The sequence below is a fragment of the Chenopodium album genome, chromosome 5, assembly GCF_948465745.1.
Source record: "Chenopodium album chromosome 5, dcCheAlbu1.1, whole genome shotgun sequence".
Lineage (NCBI taxonomy): Eukaryota > Viridiplantae > Streptophyta > Magnoliopsida > Caryophyllales > Amaranthaceae > Chenopodium > Chenopodium album.
This window is the reverse complement of record NC_137838.1, coordinates 6,296,110-6,311,439: the sequence shown is the minus strand read 5'-3', so window position 1 is coordinate 6,311,439 and position 15,330 is coordinate 6,296,110. Positions and strand designations below refer to the sequence as shown.

Genomic DNA, 15,330 nt, shown 5'->3' with positions numbered 1-15,330 from the left:
AACTTCTCTCCTTTTTCTCTTTATTTTTCTTTTCTTTTTCATTCTCTTTTCCCCCCTTCCCCTTTTCGGCTCCCCTTCACCTCCGACCACCATCAGCAGCGCCAGCAGGCAGCCACCGGCGCTGGTAGCAGCTGTGGTGGCTGTCGGCTACCGCATCTTTTCGAACAAAAAAAAATATATTAAAACTTTGTTTTGAAAATTTGTTTAATCCTAGATCTAATTATTAATTATGAGTTTTGTGATTTGATTTTTGATGTTTGATTATGAGTATTATGTTAATTAATTTTCAGATTTTATTTTTAATTGAAAAGCCCCAATTTTTGAAACCCTAAGTTCTTGAATTATGAATTATTGAAGGGTTATGATCTATCTATAATGAATTAAACCTTTGATTAAAGTGTTTTAAGCCTTAATTACAGCAAGTTTTCATCAAAATATAATGCTTGAATTTTTGGTACGTAGTGCATTAAAAATCAAGTTTCTTTAAGGAATTTCAATTACCCATTAATTGGGATTAAAGTATGATGTTTTAAATATAATTTCAGCTTATTTTAATTAAATTATGAGGGGGTTTTATAATAATATATATTGCTCGAAATTTGTGTAGAGAGGATTTTAATACTCTTTTATGATTTTAAATTGTAGGTGACTTCGAAGTGAGTGATTTTTGTTAGTCGTGGTGATTTTAAGATCGTATACAAGGTACGCTCGCGTACTTAGCATAATTTTATTGATGTAGTAGCATACTAAATGTGTTTAATTGATTACAAGTAGTATCATGCTAGATTTGGAATGGAAATTATGTTTTGGATGATATTGGTGATTGAATTATGAAGCATGATTTATTTGTGATAGAGTAATGGAGGGAAAATTATAGTTTGAATATTATTTATGAACCACACTTTTATTTATGGCATGATAGAGAGCATGTTTAATTAAACTAAATGTTTAATTTGGTTTGGAATAGTAAAAGGGAATTTTATTATGGTCCATATAATTTTTATTGATGCTTTAAGCATGGGAAAGGAGCTATGTAAGTGTTAATGTACACAAAGAATAAAGTATAAGTTAGTGCCATAGTTCACTTAAGGTACTTAAGGTGTTTTTAACACCGAGGGATAGGATTTGTGGCGCTTAATGCGTTTAAGGTGCGTGTCATTGACACCGAGGTAGATTAAAAAAGGGTTCAACATTAAATATTATGTGGTTACTAATTATTCAAGAGTTAAATTAAAGTATTTAATTGTTTGAATAATCATGATGTTTGATGTTGTTATGTTTCGAGAGTCATCACCAAGTTAATAAATTTTAAAAAAACGTAAAGTGAAAGAGATTACGCACCAAAACTCTTGGAACGTATATACCTTGAATATGAACATATGGGGGGAGTTATGGGGTTTTATATTTAACCATAAATTCTACTGGAGTACAGGACGTTGTACATTCCTTTTGTTATTATTATTATTATTATTATTATTATTATTATTATTATTATTATTATTATTATTATTATTATTATTATTATTATTATTATTATTATTATTATTATTATTATTATTATTATTATTATTATTATTATTATTATTATTATTATTATTATTATTATTATTATTATTATTATTATTATTATTATTATTATTATTATTATTATTATTATTATTATTATTATTATTATTATTATTATTATTATTATTATTATTATTATTATTATTATTATTATTATTATTATTATTATTATTATTATTATTATTATTATTATTATTATTATTATTATTATTATTATTATTATTATTATTATTATTATTATTATTATTATTATTATTATTATTATTATTATTATTATTATTATTATTATTATTATTATTATTATTATTATTATTATTATTATTATTATTATTATTATTATTATTATTATTATTATTATTATTATTATTATTATTATTATTATTATTATTATTATTATTATTATTATTATTATTATTATTATTATTATTATTATTATTATTATTATTATTATTATTATTATTATTATTATTATTATTATTATTATTATTATTATTATTATTATTATTATTATTATTATTATTATTATTATTATTATTATTATTATTATTATTATTATTATTATTATTATTATTATTATTATTATTATTATTATTATTATTATTATTATTATTATTATTATTATTATTATTATTATTATTATTATTATTATTATTATTATTATTATTATTATTATTATTATTATTATTATTATTATTATTATTATTATTATTATTATTATTATTATTATTATTATTATTATTATTATTATTATTATTATTATTATTATTATTATTATTATTATTATTATTATTATTATTATTATTATTATTATTATTATGCGCAGGAATTCCTCCAGTTACAAGTGGTTATGGATGCTGGCAAATTAGCTCCCGTGTCAGTAACCTCAATTTATTGGGGGAGGTTAGTGGGGAAACTCGTTCGATGCGTAGTCAACATTAAATAAATTATGTAGTGGTCTAGTGAGAAGTTTTATTGAATGTTGTATGCTTGAAAAACAGGTGCAACAAGATAAGTTGTGTGTTGATAGGTAATTGCATGTTAGTGTGTTAGTTACGCTTATGTACTCGGCTTTGCTGATTGTGTGTTTGTTGGCCTTGTCTTTATCTTGGCTCTATGATGACCCATTTTTAATGGAGAGTAGTGGAAACAAGTAGAGAGAAGCTTTTCAGGTGATGAAGCATATTCATGTATGGGCATGAGCGAAGAGCGAATCATGCTAGTTTCTATAAGTATATGATATGTTTATTGCTTTAATTATTTATGATATTATTATTATGCTTGACTAACGCAAAGGTTTTAAATTTGGTTTGGTTTTAATAAGGGCTTATAATGGTTCCAAGTTGTAGTTGATTTTATTTTGCTTCGTTTGACTTTACTTTCGTTGATTGACTTTTCAAGTTGACTTATTTTGAATGGTTTTGAAATTAGTCTTCCGCTGTGTGTCTTTGATAGTTGCTTTAGCTGTTTTCACAGTGGTGGTAATGTCTTAGATATTCCTATTTAAAGTTTTAAACAGGGCAAAACATATATTTTAAACGAAAGGAATTTCTAGGGTGTTACACAAGGCCCCGAAACATTCGAAATTTCTCAAAAAGCGTGGATATTAGCCTTCAATTTTGGAAATTTTTGACTTTTTTTCGCCCGAATATAAAAATTGCCGAAATGTTTACCAAGTTCCCTAATGCCCTCCGAGAGTCCAATTGGATGGGTGACCATCCAATTTGCCTTTAAACGCGACCAATTTACCGGTTTACAACTTGCATCGATTTCATTAATTCAAGCCTACCAAGAACATTTGTTACAACAAATAATTAACATATATGGTTCCAAACGACATTAATTATGACCCCGAGAGATATACCCAAGAATTTCAAGACTTTTTGACACCGGGCCCCGAAACCTCCAAAATTTCTCAAAAAGCATGGATATAGCCTTCAATTTATGATTATTTTGACTTTTTTTTTGCCCGGAAATAAAAATTGCTGAAACGTTTACCATGGTCCCTAATACCCTCCGGGAGTCCAATTGGGTGGGTGGAATCATCCAATTGCCTTTAAACGGCCAATTTACCGGTTTACAACTTGCACCGATTTCATTCACTAGAGCCTACAACGAACATTTATGACAACATATAATGATCATTTATGGTTCCAAACGCGGCATTATATGACACCGAGATCCATCTCTAAAATCTTATTTCTTTTCGACACTGGGACCCAAAACCTTTGAATTTCTAAAAAAACATGGATATTAGCCTTCAATTTTGGAATTAAAAATTGTTGAAATAATGTTTACCATGGTCCCTAATACCCCCCGGGAGTCCAATTGGGTGGGTGGAACCATCCAGTTTTCCTTTAAAAGACCAATTACCGGTTTACAAGTTGCACCAATTTCATTAACTCAAGCGAGTCAAGCCTACCACGAACATTTATGACAACAAGTAATGATCATATATGGGTCCAAACGACATTATATGACCACGAGATGTATTCCCTAAAGTTTCTAGACTTTTAGACACCGGCCCCGATGACTCCAAATTTTCTAAAAAAGCGTGGATACTAGCCTTCAATTTTGAATTTAGACTTTTTTCGCCTGAAAACAAAAATTGCCGAAATATTTACCATGGTCCCCAATACCCTCCGGGAGGGTTAGGTGGAACCAACCAATTTGCCATTAAACGACCAATTTACCGATTTACAACTTGCACCAATTTTATTAATTCAAGCCTACCACGAATATTTATGACAACATATAATGATCATAAATGGCTCCAAACGGCATTATATGACCCCCGAGATGTATCCCCTAGAATTTCAAGACTTTTCGACACCGGGCCCCGAAACATTCGAAATTTCTCAAAAAGCGTGGATATTAGCCTTCAATTTTGTAATTTTTGACTCTTTTTTCGCTCAGAAATAAAAATTGCCGAAATGTTTACTGTAGGGAATATTTCAAGCATTACCCCAAACTTGAACCCGACTGTAATCATACACTAAAGTACGGTAGCGTCCAAAGGGAAGGAAGCTAGAGCAAAAGAGTCGCCAACAAGTTTTAGGAACTTGTAAACCGTTCACGAGGAGAAGGTTACACCCCTTAACGATCCAGGAAATCGTTAACTCCAATAGGTCTGGAACCATGACTGGTAGTTCGGGGATGAAGGTACAAATCCAACCTAAAAGAGATTGAACCTGCCCTAATAATAGGCCTCTACTTTATTCTGATCGTATTCATGTGCGTTTTCTGACTAACATGCAATCAATAGATTTACCCTAAATCTGTTTATCTATGTTGGTTGAATATTAATGCACAAATAACACTATTATTGGTGATCACTTGAATTATAATCACATTAACCCAACAAGATTATTAATTATCTTATTAAGCATGATTACAAGTACAAATTCCCTTTAAACATGCATAAAAGGCGTGATCAAGCAATAACAATAAATATAAATATCAAGCAACATAATAATAATTATAATAATAATGAAAATAATCATGAAACATCATCATAACAATTATAATCATAATATTCATGTTAAAGCATAATAATAGCAAGATCCTAGGCATGATACTAACAAGATTAATAACAAACACTATCATGTCACTAAACAATAAAAATCAAAGCTTTAGCCCTAACATGATACTAACATGAATATTAGAAAGAAAATAGGAAGCATTGCAGGAATCACAATTGTCATATTTGATATTATAAATTTTAGTTGTTACCCTAAACATGATACTAGGAAGATCAAAACACCCTAACATGACACTAGGAATCATAATAACAACCTAGACATAATTTCTATATCATAATATCAATAAATCAATTAAAGCACTTACTTGGATGCCTCGTACCTCTTTCTAATAACAAAATACACACGTTAGTAAATTTAAGGAAAATATAAAACAAACAATTAAATTAAAGAATTGAAAGAGATATTTGGGACCAAACCTTCAGAAATTAAACCTTTCACGTCTAGGGCGAAGGAAACTTCGAACTATGCTAGGTTTGTCTAGTGCTAATGTATGAGGAATTGTATTTGTAAAAGGGTTGGTTTAGAAAGAGAGAGAGAGAATCAAGAAATTCTTGATGAGAGTTGGTGAAAGAGAGAATAAGATAATTGATCATTGAAAACAGAATTTTAGGAGGCTATTTATAGAGAAAATCAGCCGGATATGATAAAAAAGAATTAGAGTTTCGAAAAGAATAAAATAGGACCGCAACGTCAAACACGCGTGTGGCGCCAAACGCTGATTACAGCGCCAGACGCTAGGCTTGGCGTCCGGCGCTGCAAAACAGTTTTTGCGGCTTTTGTTTTTATCATATCTTTTGATCTAGAAGTCCAAATAAGTCATATAATATGTCGTTAGAAAGCTTTTGAAATCTAATTTCCAACCCAATTAGAATCAGATTAAAATATTTTGTAGATAAAAAGATATGGCCGAAATAGTGGAAGGGTGTCAGTTTTGGATAGAGTTTCATATCTCATTCATATCTTTTTCGTTATACCTCGGATTTAATATTATAATATATCATTGGAAATATAATTTCAAAATCTATCCAACCATATAAAATTTGGATAAAGATTATGAGGCACGAAAATAAAATCTGAATATATTCCACTAGTAACCTTTTTCTTTCCTTGGGCAGTACCTCTCAACAAGATTGATCCGTTTGGATCTAGGCAAACCTTTTCGTACAAAACAAGGATTCTCAAAAGGAGTAGTTTTATTCAATTTCAAACTCTTTGAAACATAATTATCAATCCTAACTCCATTAGGATTCAAAAGAACTTTCTAGAATATTATAGAAGACTATAATCAATCCTAATAGCTTTAGGAATGATAATTAATAATAGGCCCTCCTCTAGATCATAGGGCCGCATATAAATACCAAATCGGACACAGTTTAGTATTTTGGCCATAACTTCTTCATTATTCATCAGAATTGGGCTTATAATATATCGTTGGAAAGGTCTTTTCAATCCCTATCCAACTACACCATTATTGAACCTTTATCATGGACCAAACTAAACTGAAATGCACGTTTTTCATAAATAGAGTAAGAAAAGAAATATTTTCAAAAACAGAAAGAAAAGATATTTTAATAAAAACATTCTCATCACTAAACTTTTCACACTTTTACTTCATTCGATAATCAATGACATGAAAGGTATTCATCACTGAATTTGGTTTTGGGGAGACACATTTGGGTGCCTACATTTACCATGATCCCTAATACCTTCCGAGAGTCTCATTGGGTGGGTGGAACCATCCAATTTGCCTTTAAACGACCAATTTACCGGTTTACAACGTGCACCGATTTCATTAACTCAAGCCTATCACGAACATTTATGACAAAAAATAATGATCATATATTGTTCCAAACGGTATTATATGACCCGAGATATATCCCCTTGAATTTCAAAACTTTTCGACACCGGACCCCGAAACCATCCAAATTTCTCAAAAAGTGTGGATAAGCCTTCAATTTTGAAATCTTTTGACTTTTTTTTGCCCGAAAATAAAAATTTCCGAATTGTTTACCATGGCCCCGAATACATTCCGGGAGTCCAATTGGGTGGGTACAACCATCCAATTTACCTTTAAACGACCTATTTACCGGTATACAACTTGCACCGATTTCATTAACTCAAGCCTATAACGAACATTTATGACAACATATAATGATCATAAATGGTTCCAAACGACATTATATGAACCCAAGATGTATCTCATAAAATTTAAAGGCTTTTCGACACCGGGCCTCGAAATCTGCAAAATTTCTCAAAAACGTGGATCTTAGCTTTCCATTTTTTAATTATTTTTACTTTTTCCGCTTGAAAAAAAAAATTCTCGATATTTTTTCCATGGTCTTTAATATCCTCCGGGAGTCCAATTCAGTTGGTGGAACCATCCAATTTCCCTTTAAACGACCAATTTACCGGTTCACAACTTGCACGGATTACATTAACTCAAGCATACTATGAATATTTATGACAACACAACATATAATGATCATATATGGTTCCAAACGGCATTATATGACCCCGAGATGTATCCCCTAAAATATTAAGACTTTTCTACATTGTCCCTAAAACCTCCAAAATTTTTCAAAAAACGTGGATATTAGCCTTCAATTTTTGAATTTTTTGACTTTTTTTTTCGTCCGGAAATAGAAATTGCTGAAATATTTACCATGGTCCCTAATACATTCCGGGAGTCCAATTAGGTGGGTGCAACCATCCAATGTACCTTTAAACGGCCTATTTACCGGTTTATAACTTGCATTGATTTCATTAAATCAAGCCTAACACGAACATTTATGACAATATATAATGATCATATATGGTTCCAAAAGTCATTATATGACCAAAATCTCAGGGCTTTTCGACACTGTGCCCCGAAACCTCAAAATCTCAAAAAGCGTGGATATAAGCCTTCAATTTTGGAATTTTTTGACTTTTTTTCGCCCGGAAATAAAATTTACTAAAATTTTTACCAAAGTCTCTACTACCCTCCAGGAGTCTAATTGGGTGGGTTGAACTATCCTATTTGCCTTTAAACGACCAATTTACTAGTTTACAACTTGCACCGATTTTATTAATTCAAACCTACCACTAACATTTATGACAACAAATAATGATCATATATGGTTCCAAACGGCATTATATAACCCCGAGATGTATCCCTTTAAATTTCAAGACTTTTCGACACCAGGCCCCGAAATCTCCAAAATTTCTCAAAAAGCGTGGATATTAGTCTTCAATTTTGTAATTTTTTGACCTTTCCTCGCCCGAAATTAAAAATTTCCGAAATGTTTATCATGGTCCCTAATATCCTCCGAGAGTCCAATTGGGCGTTGGTGGAACCATCCAATTTCCCTTTAAACGACCAATTTACCAGTTCACAACTTGCAGGGATTTCATTGACTCAAGCATACTATGAACATTTATGACAACATATATAATGATCATTTATGGTTCCAAACGGCATTATATGACCTCGAGATGTATCCCCTAAAATATCAAGACTTTTCTACACTGGTCCCTAAAACCTCCAAAATTTTTCAAAAAACGTGGATATTAGCCTTCAATTTTGGAATTTTTTGACTTTTTTTCGTCCGGAAATAATAGAAATTGCCGAAATGTTTACCATGGTCCCTAATACATTCCGGGAGTCCAATTGGGTGGGTGCAACCATCCAATTTACCTTTAAACGGCCTATTTACCGGTTTATAACTTGTACCGATTTCATTAAATCAAGCCTAACACGAACATTTATGACAATATATAATGATCATATATGGTTCCAAACGTCATTATATGACCTCAAGATGTATTGTTTAAAATCTCAAGGTTTTTCAAAACCGTGCCCCAAAACCTCCAAAATTTCTCAAAAAGCATGGATATAAGCCTTCAATTTTGGAATTTTTTGACTTTTTTTTGCCCGGAAATAAAAATTGCCGAAATTTTTACCATGGTCCCTACTACCCTCCAGGAGTCTAATTGGGTGGTTGAACTATCCAATTTGCCTTTAAACGACCAATTTACTGGATTACAACTTGCACCGATTTCATTAAATCAAGCCTACCACGAACATTTATGACAACATATAATGATCATAAATGGCTCCAAACGGCATTATATGACCCCGAGATATATCCCCTAGAATTTCAAGACATTTCAACACCGGGCCCTGAATCCTCCAAAATTTCTCAAAAAGCGTGGATATTAGACTTCAATTTTGTAATTTTTGACTTTTTTCGCTCGGAAATAAAAATTGCCGAAATATTTACCATGACCCCTAATACTGTCCGGGAGTCCCATCGGGTGGGTGGAACCATCCAATTTGCCTTTAAACGACGAATTTATCGGTTTACAACTTGCACCGATTTCATTAACTCAAACCTAACACGAACATTTATGACAACAAATATTAATCATATATGATTCCAAACGGCATTATATGACCCCGAGATGTATCCTCTAAAATTTAAAGACTTTTCGACACCGGGCCCCGAAATCTCCAAAATTTCTCAAAAAACGTGGATATTAGTCTTCAATTTTGGAATTTTTTGACTTTTTTTCACTCGAAAATAAAAATTGCCGAAATGTTTACCATGGTCTCTAATTCCTCCGGGAGTCCAATTGGGTTGGTGGAACCATCCAATTTCCCTTTAAACGACCAATTTACCGGTTCACAACTTGCACGGATTTCATTAACTCAAGCATACTATGAACATTTATGACAACATATAATGATCATATATGGTTCCAAACGTATTATATGACCCCAAGATGTATCCCCTAAATTATTAAGACTTTTCTACACTGGTCCCTAAAACCTCCAAAAATTTTCAAAAAACGTGGATATTAGCCTTTAATTTTTGAATTTTTTGACTTTTTTTTCGTCCGGAAATAGAAATTGCCGAAATATTTACCATGGTCCCTAATACATTCCGGGAGTCCAATTGGGTGGGTGCAACCATCCAATTTACCTTTAAACGGCCTATTTACCGATTTATAACTTGCACCGATTTCATTAAATCAAGCCTAATACGAACATTTATGACAATATATAATGATCATATATAGTTCCAAACGTCATCATATGAGCCCGAGGTGTATTGTTTAAAATCTCAAGGCTTTTCGACACCTGCCCCGAAACCTTCAAAATTTCTCAAAAAACGTGGATATAAGCCTTCAATTTTGGAATTTTTTGACTTTTTTTCGCCTAGAAATAAAAATTACCGAAATTTTTACCATGGTCCCTACTACCCGTCAGGAGTCTAATTTGGTGGGTTGAACTATCCAATTTGCCTTTAAACAACCAATTTCATTAAATCAATCCTACCACGAACATTTATGACAACATATAATGATCATGAATGGCTCCAAACTGCATTATATGACCCCGAGATGTATCCCCTAGAATTTCAAGACTTTTCGACACCGGGCCCTGAAAACTCCAAAATTTCTCAAAAAGCGTGGATATTAGTAGGGGTGAGCATAGGACGGGTACCCGTACCGTTAGTACTAACGGTTCGGGTACTCGATAACCAATATCACTAAAAGTGATATCCATAACCCGAACCGATAAGATCGGGTACCCGGACTTCGGGTACCCGAATTTTCGAAACGGTTATCGGGTACCCTAGCTATAAAGTATCCAATAGTGATAATTAAACTTAAAAAATTAGTTATTATGATATTTTTAACACTAATTAACAACAATACCACATTATCTTGATCAAATTATTAATAACATTACTAATTATTGATATTTATAGTGATTATGAAGTAATGTAAGAGTTTAAATATTGAAAAGATAGATTTAAGTAGGAAATAAAACAAAATAATTGCTTATCGGAACGGAACGGGTACCCGAACCGTTATGGTTATCGGATCGGGTACCCTAATTTTCGGAACGGGTTTTCGGTTTTTCGGGTAGTTTTGCTCAGCCCTAGATATTAGCCTTCAATTTTGGAATTTTTAGACTTTTTTTTACCCGTGAATAAAAATTGCTAAAATGTTTACCATGGTCCTTAATACCTTACGAGAGTCCAATTAGGCATGTGGAACCATCCAATTTGCTGTTAAATGGCCAATTTACCGGTTTACAATGACCAATTTAATTAATTTGCACCAAACCCGACTTGAACCGAAATTGACCCTAATCCGTTTTAACCCCTCAAAATCCGAATTTCACTCAACTTGTTACTAACCTGATCTGAATTCAGCCCGACCCGAATTTAACCCAACCTGTTACAAACCTGACCTGAAATCAACTCGACTTGTTATTGACCTAACCCAAATTCAACCGACTTGTTATTGACTCGACCCGAGTTTTACCAGACCTATTAATTACCCGACCCAAAAATTAAACTCGATCTGTTACTAACCCGACTCGAAATTAACACGACTTGTTAGTGACCCGACCTAAATTCAACCCAAATTGTTCCTGACCCGATTTCAAATCACCTTAAATGCAATTTAGACCACCTTATTATTGTTAATCAAAGCATTTTGTCTAGGGAGACCAAGTCGGTACATGCCAACAAAAGAAAGGAGCATCATCCTCAAATTTAAGAGTTAAATATAGTGTATATTTGTTGTATGGTCAAAGGAGATAATTATCTTCCTAAATTATAGACTATAGTTCCCTAGTATATTTTCATATATATTATAGTCAAAGGAAATAATTAGCTTGATAAAAATGATAATTATCTATTTATAGTTAGTTGAACCGAATATGACCTTACTTAGAAATGACCTGACCTGATTGTAACCTGCAAATTATTGACTTGAACATAACCCGACTTGAATGCGAGAATGACCCAACTTGGAAATGACTCAACCTGATTAGAACCCGCAAATTATTGACTTGAACCGAACCCGACTTGAACCCGAGACTGACCTGACTTGAAAATGACCCGACCTGATTATAATCCGCAAATTATTGTCTTGAATCGAACCCAACTCAAACCCGAGAATGACCCGACCTGATTCTAACCCGCAAATTATTGAATTGAACCATACCCGACTCGAACCCGAGAATTACCCTAACCCATTTTAACCCGTGAAAACCCAAATTAAACCCGGACTATTGTTCACCCGACTCGAATGTAACCCGACCTGTTATTAACCCGATCTAAACTCGACTCAAACCCGATAAGAAGTATGACCCGACGTGACCTGACTCAAGCGTGACCCAACCCAAACCGACCTGCATAGTTTATGGAATTAATTCGAATTGACCCGACCCACTCTTACCCGACCCAAACCCGACCTGTTTATCCGAATTGACAGCTCTAACATGTACATATTTTTTTGGCAGCGTGTACATGTACAATTGTACATATATTCACTAATCTTTTAATATAATGCTATAACTAGGGGTGAGCAAACCGGGTACCCGGTCAAATTTTTAGGATCCGGACCCGAAATTGATCGGTACCGGGTCCTAAAATTCGGAATTGGAATTGGAACCACTTCAACCGGGTCCTAAACTTTAGGTATTGGAATTAGAACCGCCGAGTACTGGGTTCAGGTCCGGTTCCGGGTACCCACTTATGTACATAATTATTAAATTTTAATACAAATTTAATACGGTGTACTTATTTTGATCCAGTTTCAATTTTAGCGTTTAATACTAATATTTATATATGAATGATTGCATGAGCTATTTTATTTAGGTTAGATATTAATAATATATATTTTTTATTTTACTAACTAGATACATTTAACATTTTTTTTCTTAAAAAAATATATTTAGTTTAATATATATTGGGTAACCGGGTACCCAACCGATTCCGGGTCTAAAAAATTGGGAATTGGAATTGGAACCAGTTGCAACCGGTTCCTAACCTGAAATTGGAACCACCGGGTCCAATTCCAGATCCAGATCTGGATCCGCCCGGTTCCTAATCGGTTCCAATTCCAATTCCGGGTACCCAGAATTTTTGCTCACCCTTAGCTATAAACTATCTAATTAAGAATATGCTGATTGTGACCTCTACTTTTCTTGTTAATGAAATTAAACCTTAATAATCTACTTTAAGAGGCAACTTTCTGCACAAGGCAAAGCAATAAGCACATGGTAGCCATGCTAGAACGTTCAACTGCCATGCAAATAAAGAGCGTCCAAACTAATTAAAGAGTATAATCTTTTCTATTAAATAACAAATCTGACTCAGAATTCATGCAATTTCTCCAAGTTATATCACTAATCATAACAAAGAATCTAAGAACAAACATCTTTTAGCCTAAAGTTCCTTGTCAACATTTTAAAAAGCAATGAACAACAACTGAAGAAAATGCAAAAGAAAGCTAATAAGAAACTAATACATGAGAAGAAAAGCTAATTAAAGTTATGTTTGACATAATATAAACTAGGAATCATTGTTTTGTGTCGTTTCGACTTTTTCGTCTTTGGATTTCAGATTAGATTACGTGACCTCATTAAGTTATCTTAATCGTATATATATATATATATATATATATATATATATATATAGCTACCTATTAGCATGAACATTGGATAAGGCATTTTGAAATACACCATTTGGTTTGGAAAATCGCGGTTAATTTGTAAGGATTAGTATAATTACAAGTGTATAACATAAAGTCTTAAGCTAGTTAATTCAATTGAAATGGCAGATTTACAAATTGTTCCGGCTTACAAGAGTGTTGAGCCTCAATATGTGGAGATGAAGGTTCCTCTATATTCTTTTGGCTGTGAAAGGAAAGTGAAGAAGGCTTTGAGTAATTTAAGAGGTAAAAAATTGAACTTTACTTTGTAGTTTCTATTACTAATTTATGATATCAACTGCATGCATCGTATTCCCATGTTTCTATCATCATGTACCTAAACACATTGGAAAAAAACATGTGTCTCGCTCATATGATTTTTGATTCATTAACGTTAAATTTTTGTTATTATTTTTATTATTTCTTTATTCTCATACATAGAATTTTTCACAGATACAACAATCCTTATTAGAGAGTCACTAACTCACTATATAATTGTATACAATAAATGCATTCGTTTGAATTTGTATCATCTCAAAATTAACATTATCTAAACTAGTTGGCATCTGCATACAAATAAAGCAAAAGTTGTCATCCTACATATTTCCCTTAACAACCAATTCAATCCTTTATTCTTCCTCAATTATATATGTATTTATAGATATTAACATAAGTATGATATATGAACAGGAATATACTCAGTAAATGTTGATTATGAGCAACAGAAGGTGACAGTATGGGGAATATGCAACAAATATGATGTGCTAGCAACTATCAAGAATAAGAGAAAAGATGCTCAGTTTTGGAATCCTGAAGACAACATTAAATTGGAAGAAACTGAGGATAATTACAGGATTAGTAGTAATATTAATAGTAATGCCATTTTAACTAAAGCCAAGTCTTTTAGTTATAGAGCTTTGAGAAAAGTATTTAACAGATCTCAATCTTTCTAAACAATGATAGGTATTGTATTTAGATAGATTGAGCAATTTGATTGATCATTTCCTTCGAAAATTTATGAACTGTATTTCTCAATCTCTTGCCACTATCTAAATTTCACCTCACCTGTTATGGGTTTATGACATTAACATCTATACTGTGGTATGTAAATAAATAATGTAGAGCCAAAAATTTATCTCATGTCAGAAAAAATGTAATATTCTTGTTTGCAATAGAATTACTTTTTTTTTTTCCTTTAATTTATTGGTAAATTTTACTATCAATGTCTCACATGTCTTGAATTGACTCAAATTGGGTTAGGACCAAGGACAAATGCGACTTATTCGTTTACCATTTGGATATCAACCTTGTGTACAAGAATAAAGTATTATGGGAGGTTAAAAATTAACCCCTAATGAGAGTGAAGAATAGCTCAAATAGTTAGAGTTTGTTTTCCGATTCTAGGTGATCATCAGATCAATTCTCATTACTCGCCCTTGTGGCTCTCTTAACACCAAAAAAAAATTAAAAAATAACCCCTAATAAGTAAGTTAGAAGTAGCCATACAAGATTTATTTGAGCATAAAGACGTGACAATAACCCAAATCACATACCCAATATTCATTCTTCAATGTCGCTAAAGTCAGTAAACAGATTAAACCATACATCCATAACACCACTAGTATCAAGCCATAAGCGTAAAACTATACAACAAAAACTCCATAGAAAATTTTCAGCCAATGATACAGATGCTAAATGAGTCCTAATTTATTATAGATAGGTAAAATAG

General features: G+C 32.2%; 1 protein-coding gene across 1 annotated transcript; it reads left to right on the top strand.

The window, feature by feature from the left end:
* The first annotated feature begins 13,630 nt into the window (after window positions 1-13,630).
* Window positions 13,631-14,955, top strand: LOC145630215 (copper transport protein ATX1-like). The gene is made up of 2 exons (XM_081682466.1): window positions 13,631-13,847; window positions 14,292-14,955. The coding sequence occupies exons 1-2, from the start codon at window positions 13,724-13,726 to the stop codon at window positions 14,552-14,554; spliced, it is 387 nt and encodes a 128-aa protein (XP_081538592.1). The 5' UTR covers window positions 13,631-13,723; the 3' UTR covers window positions 14,555-14,955.
* The last annotated feature ends 375 nt before the right edge of the window (window positions 14,956-15,330 follow it).

Excerpts from the sequence above, each read along its gene's own strand:
- LOC145630215 (XM_081682466.1), top strand. The coding sequence starts at position 13,724 with ATGGCAGATTTACAAATTGTTCCGGCTTACAAGAGTGTTGAGCCTCAA. Across the intron at positions 13,848-14,291 it reads GGCTTTGAGTAATTTAAGAG|GAATATACTCAGTAAATGTT; the intron begins GTAAAAAATTGA and ends ATATATGAACAG.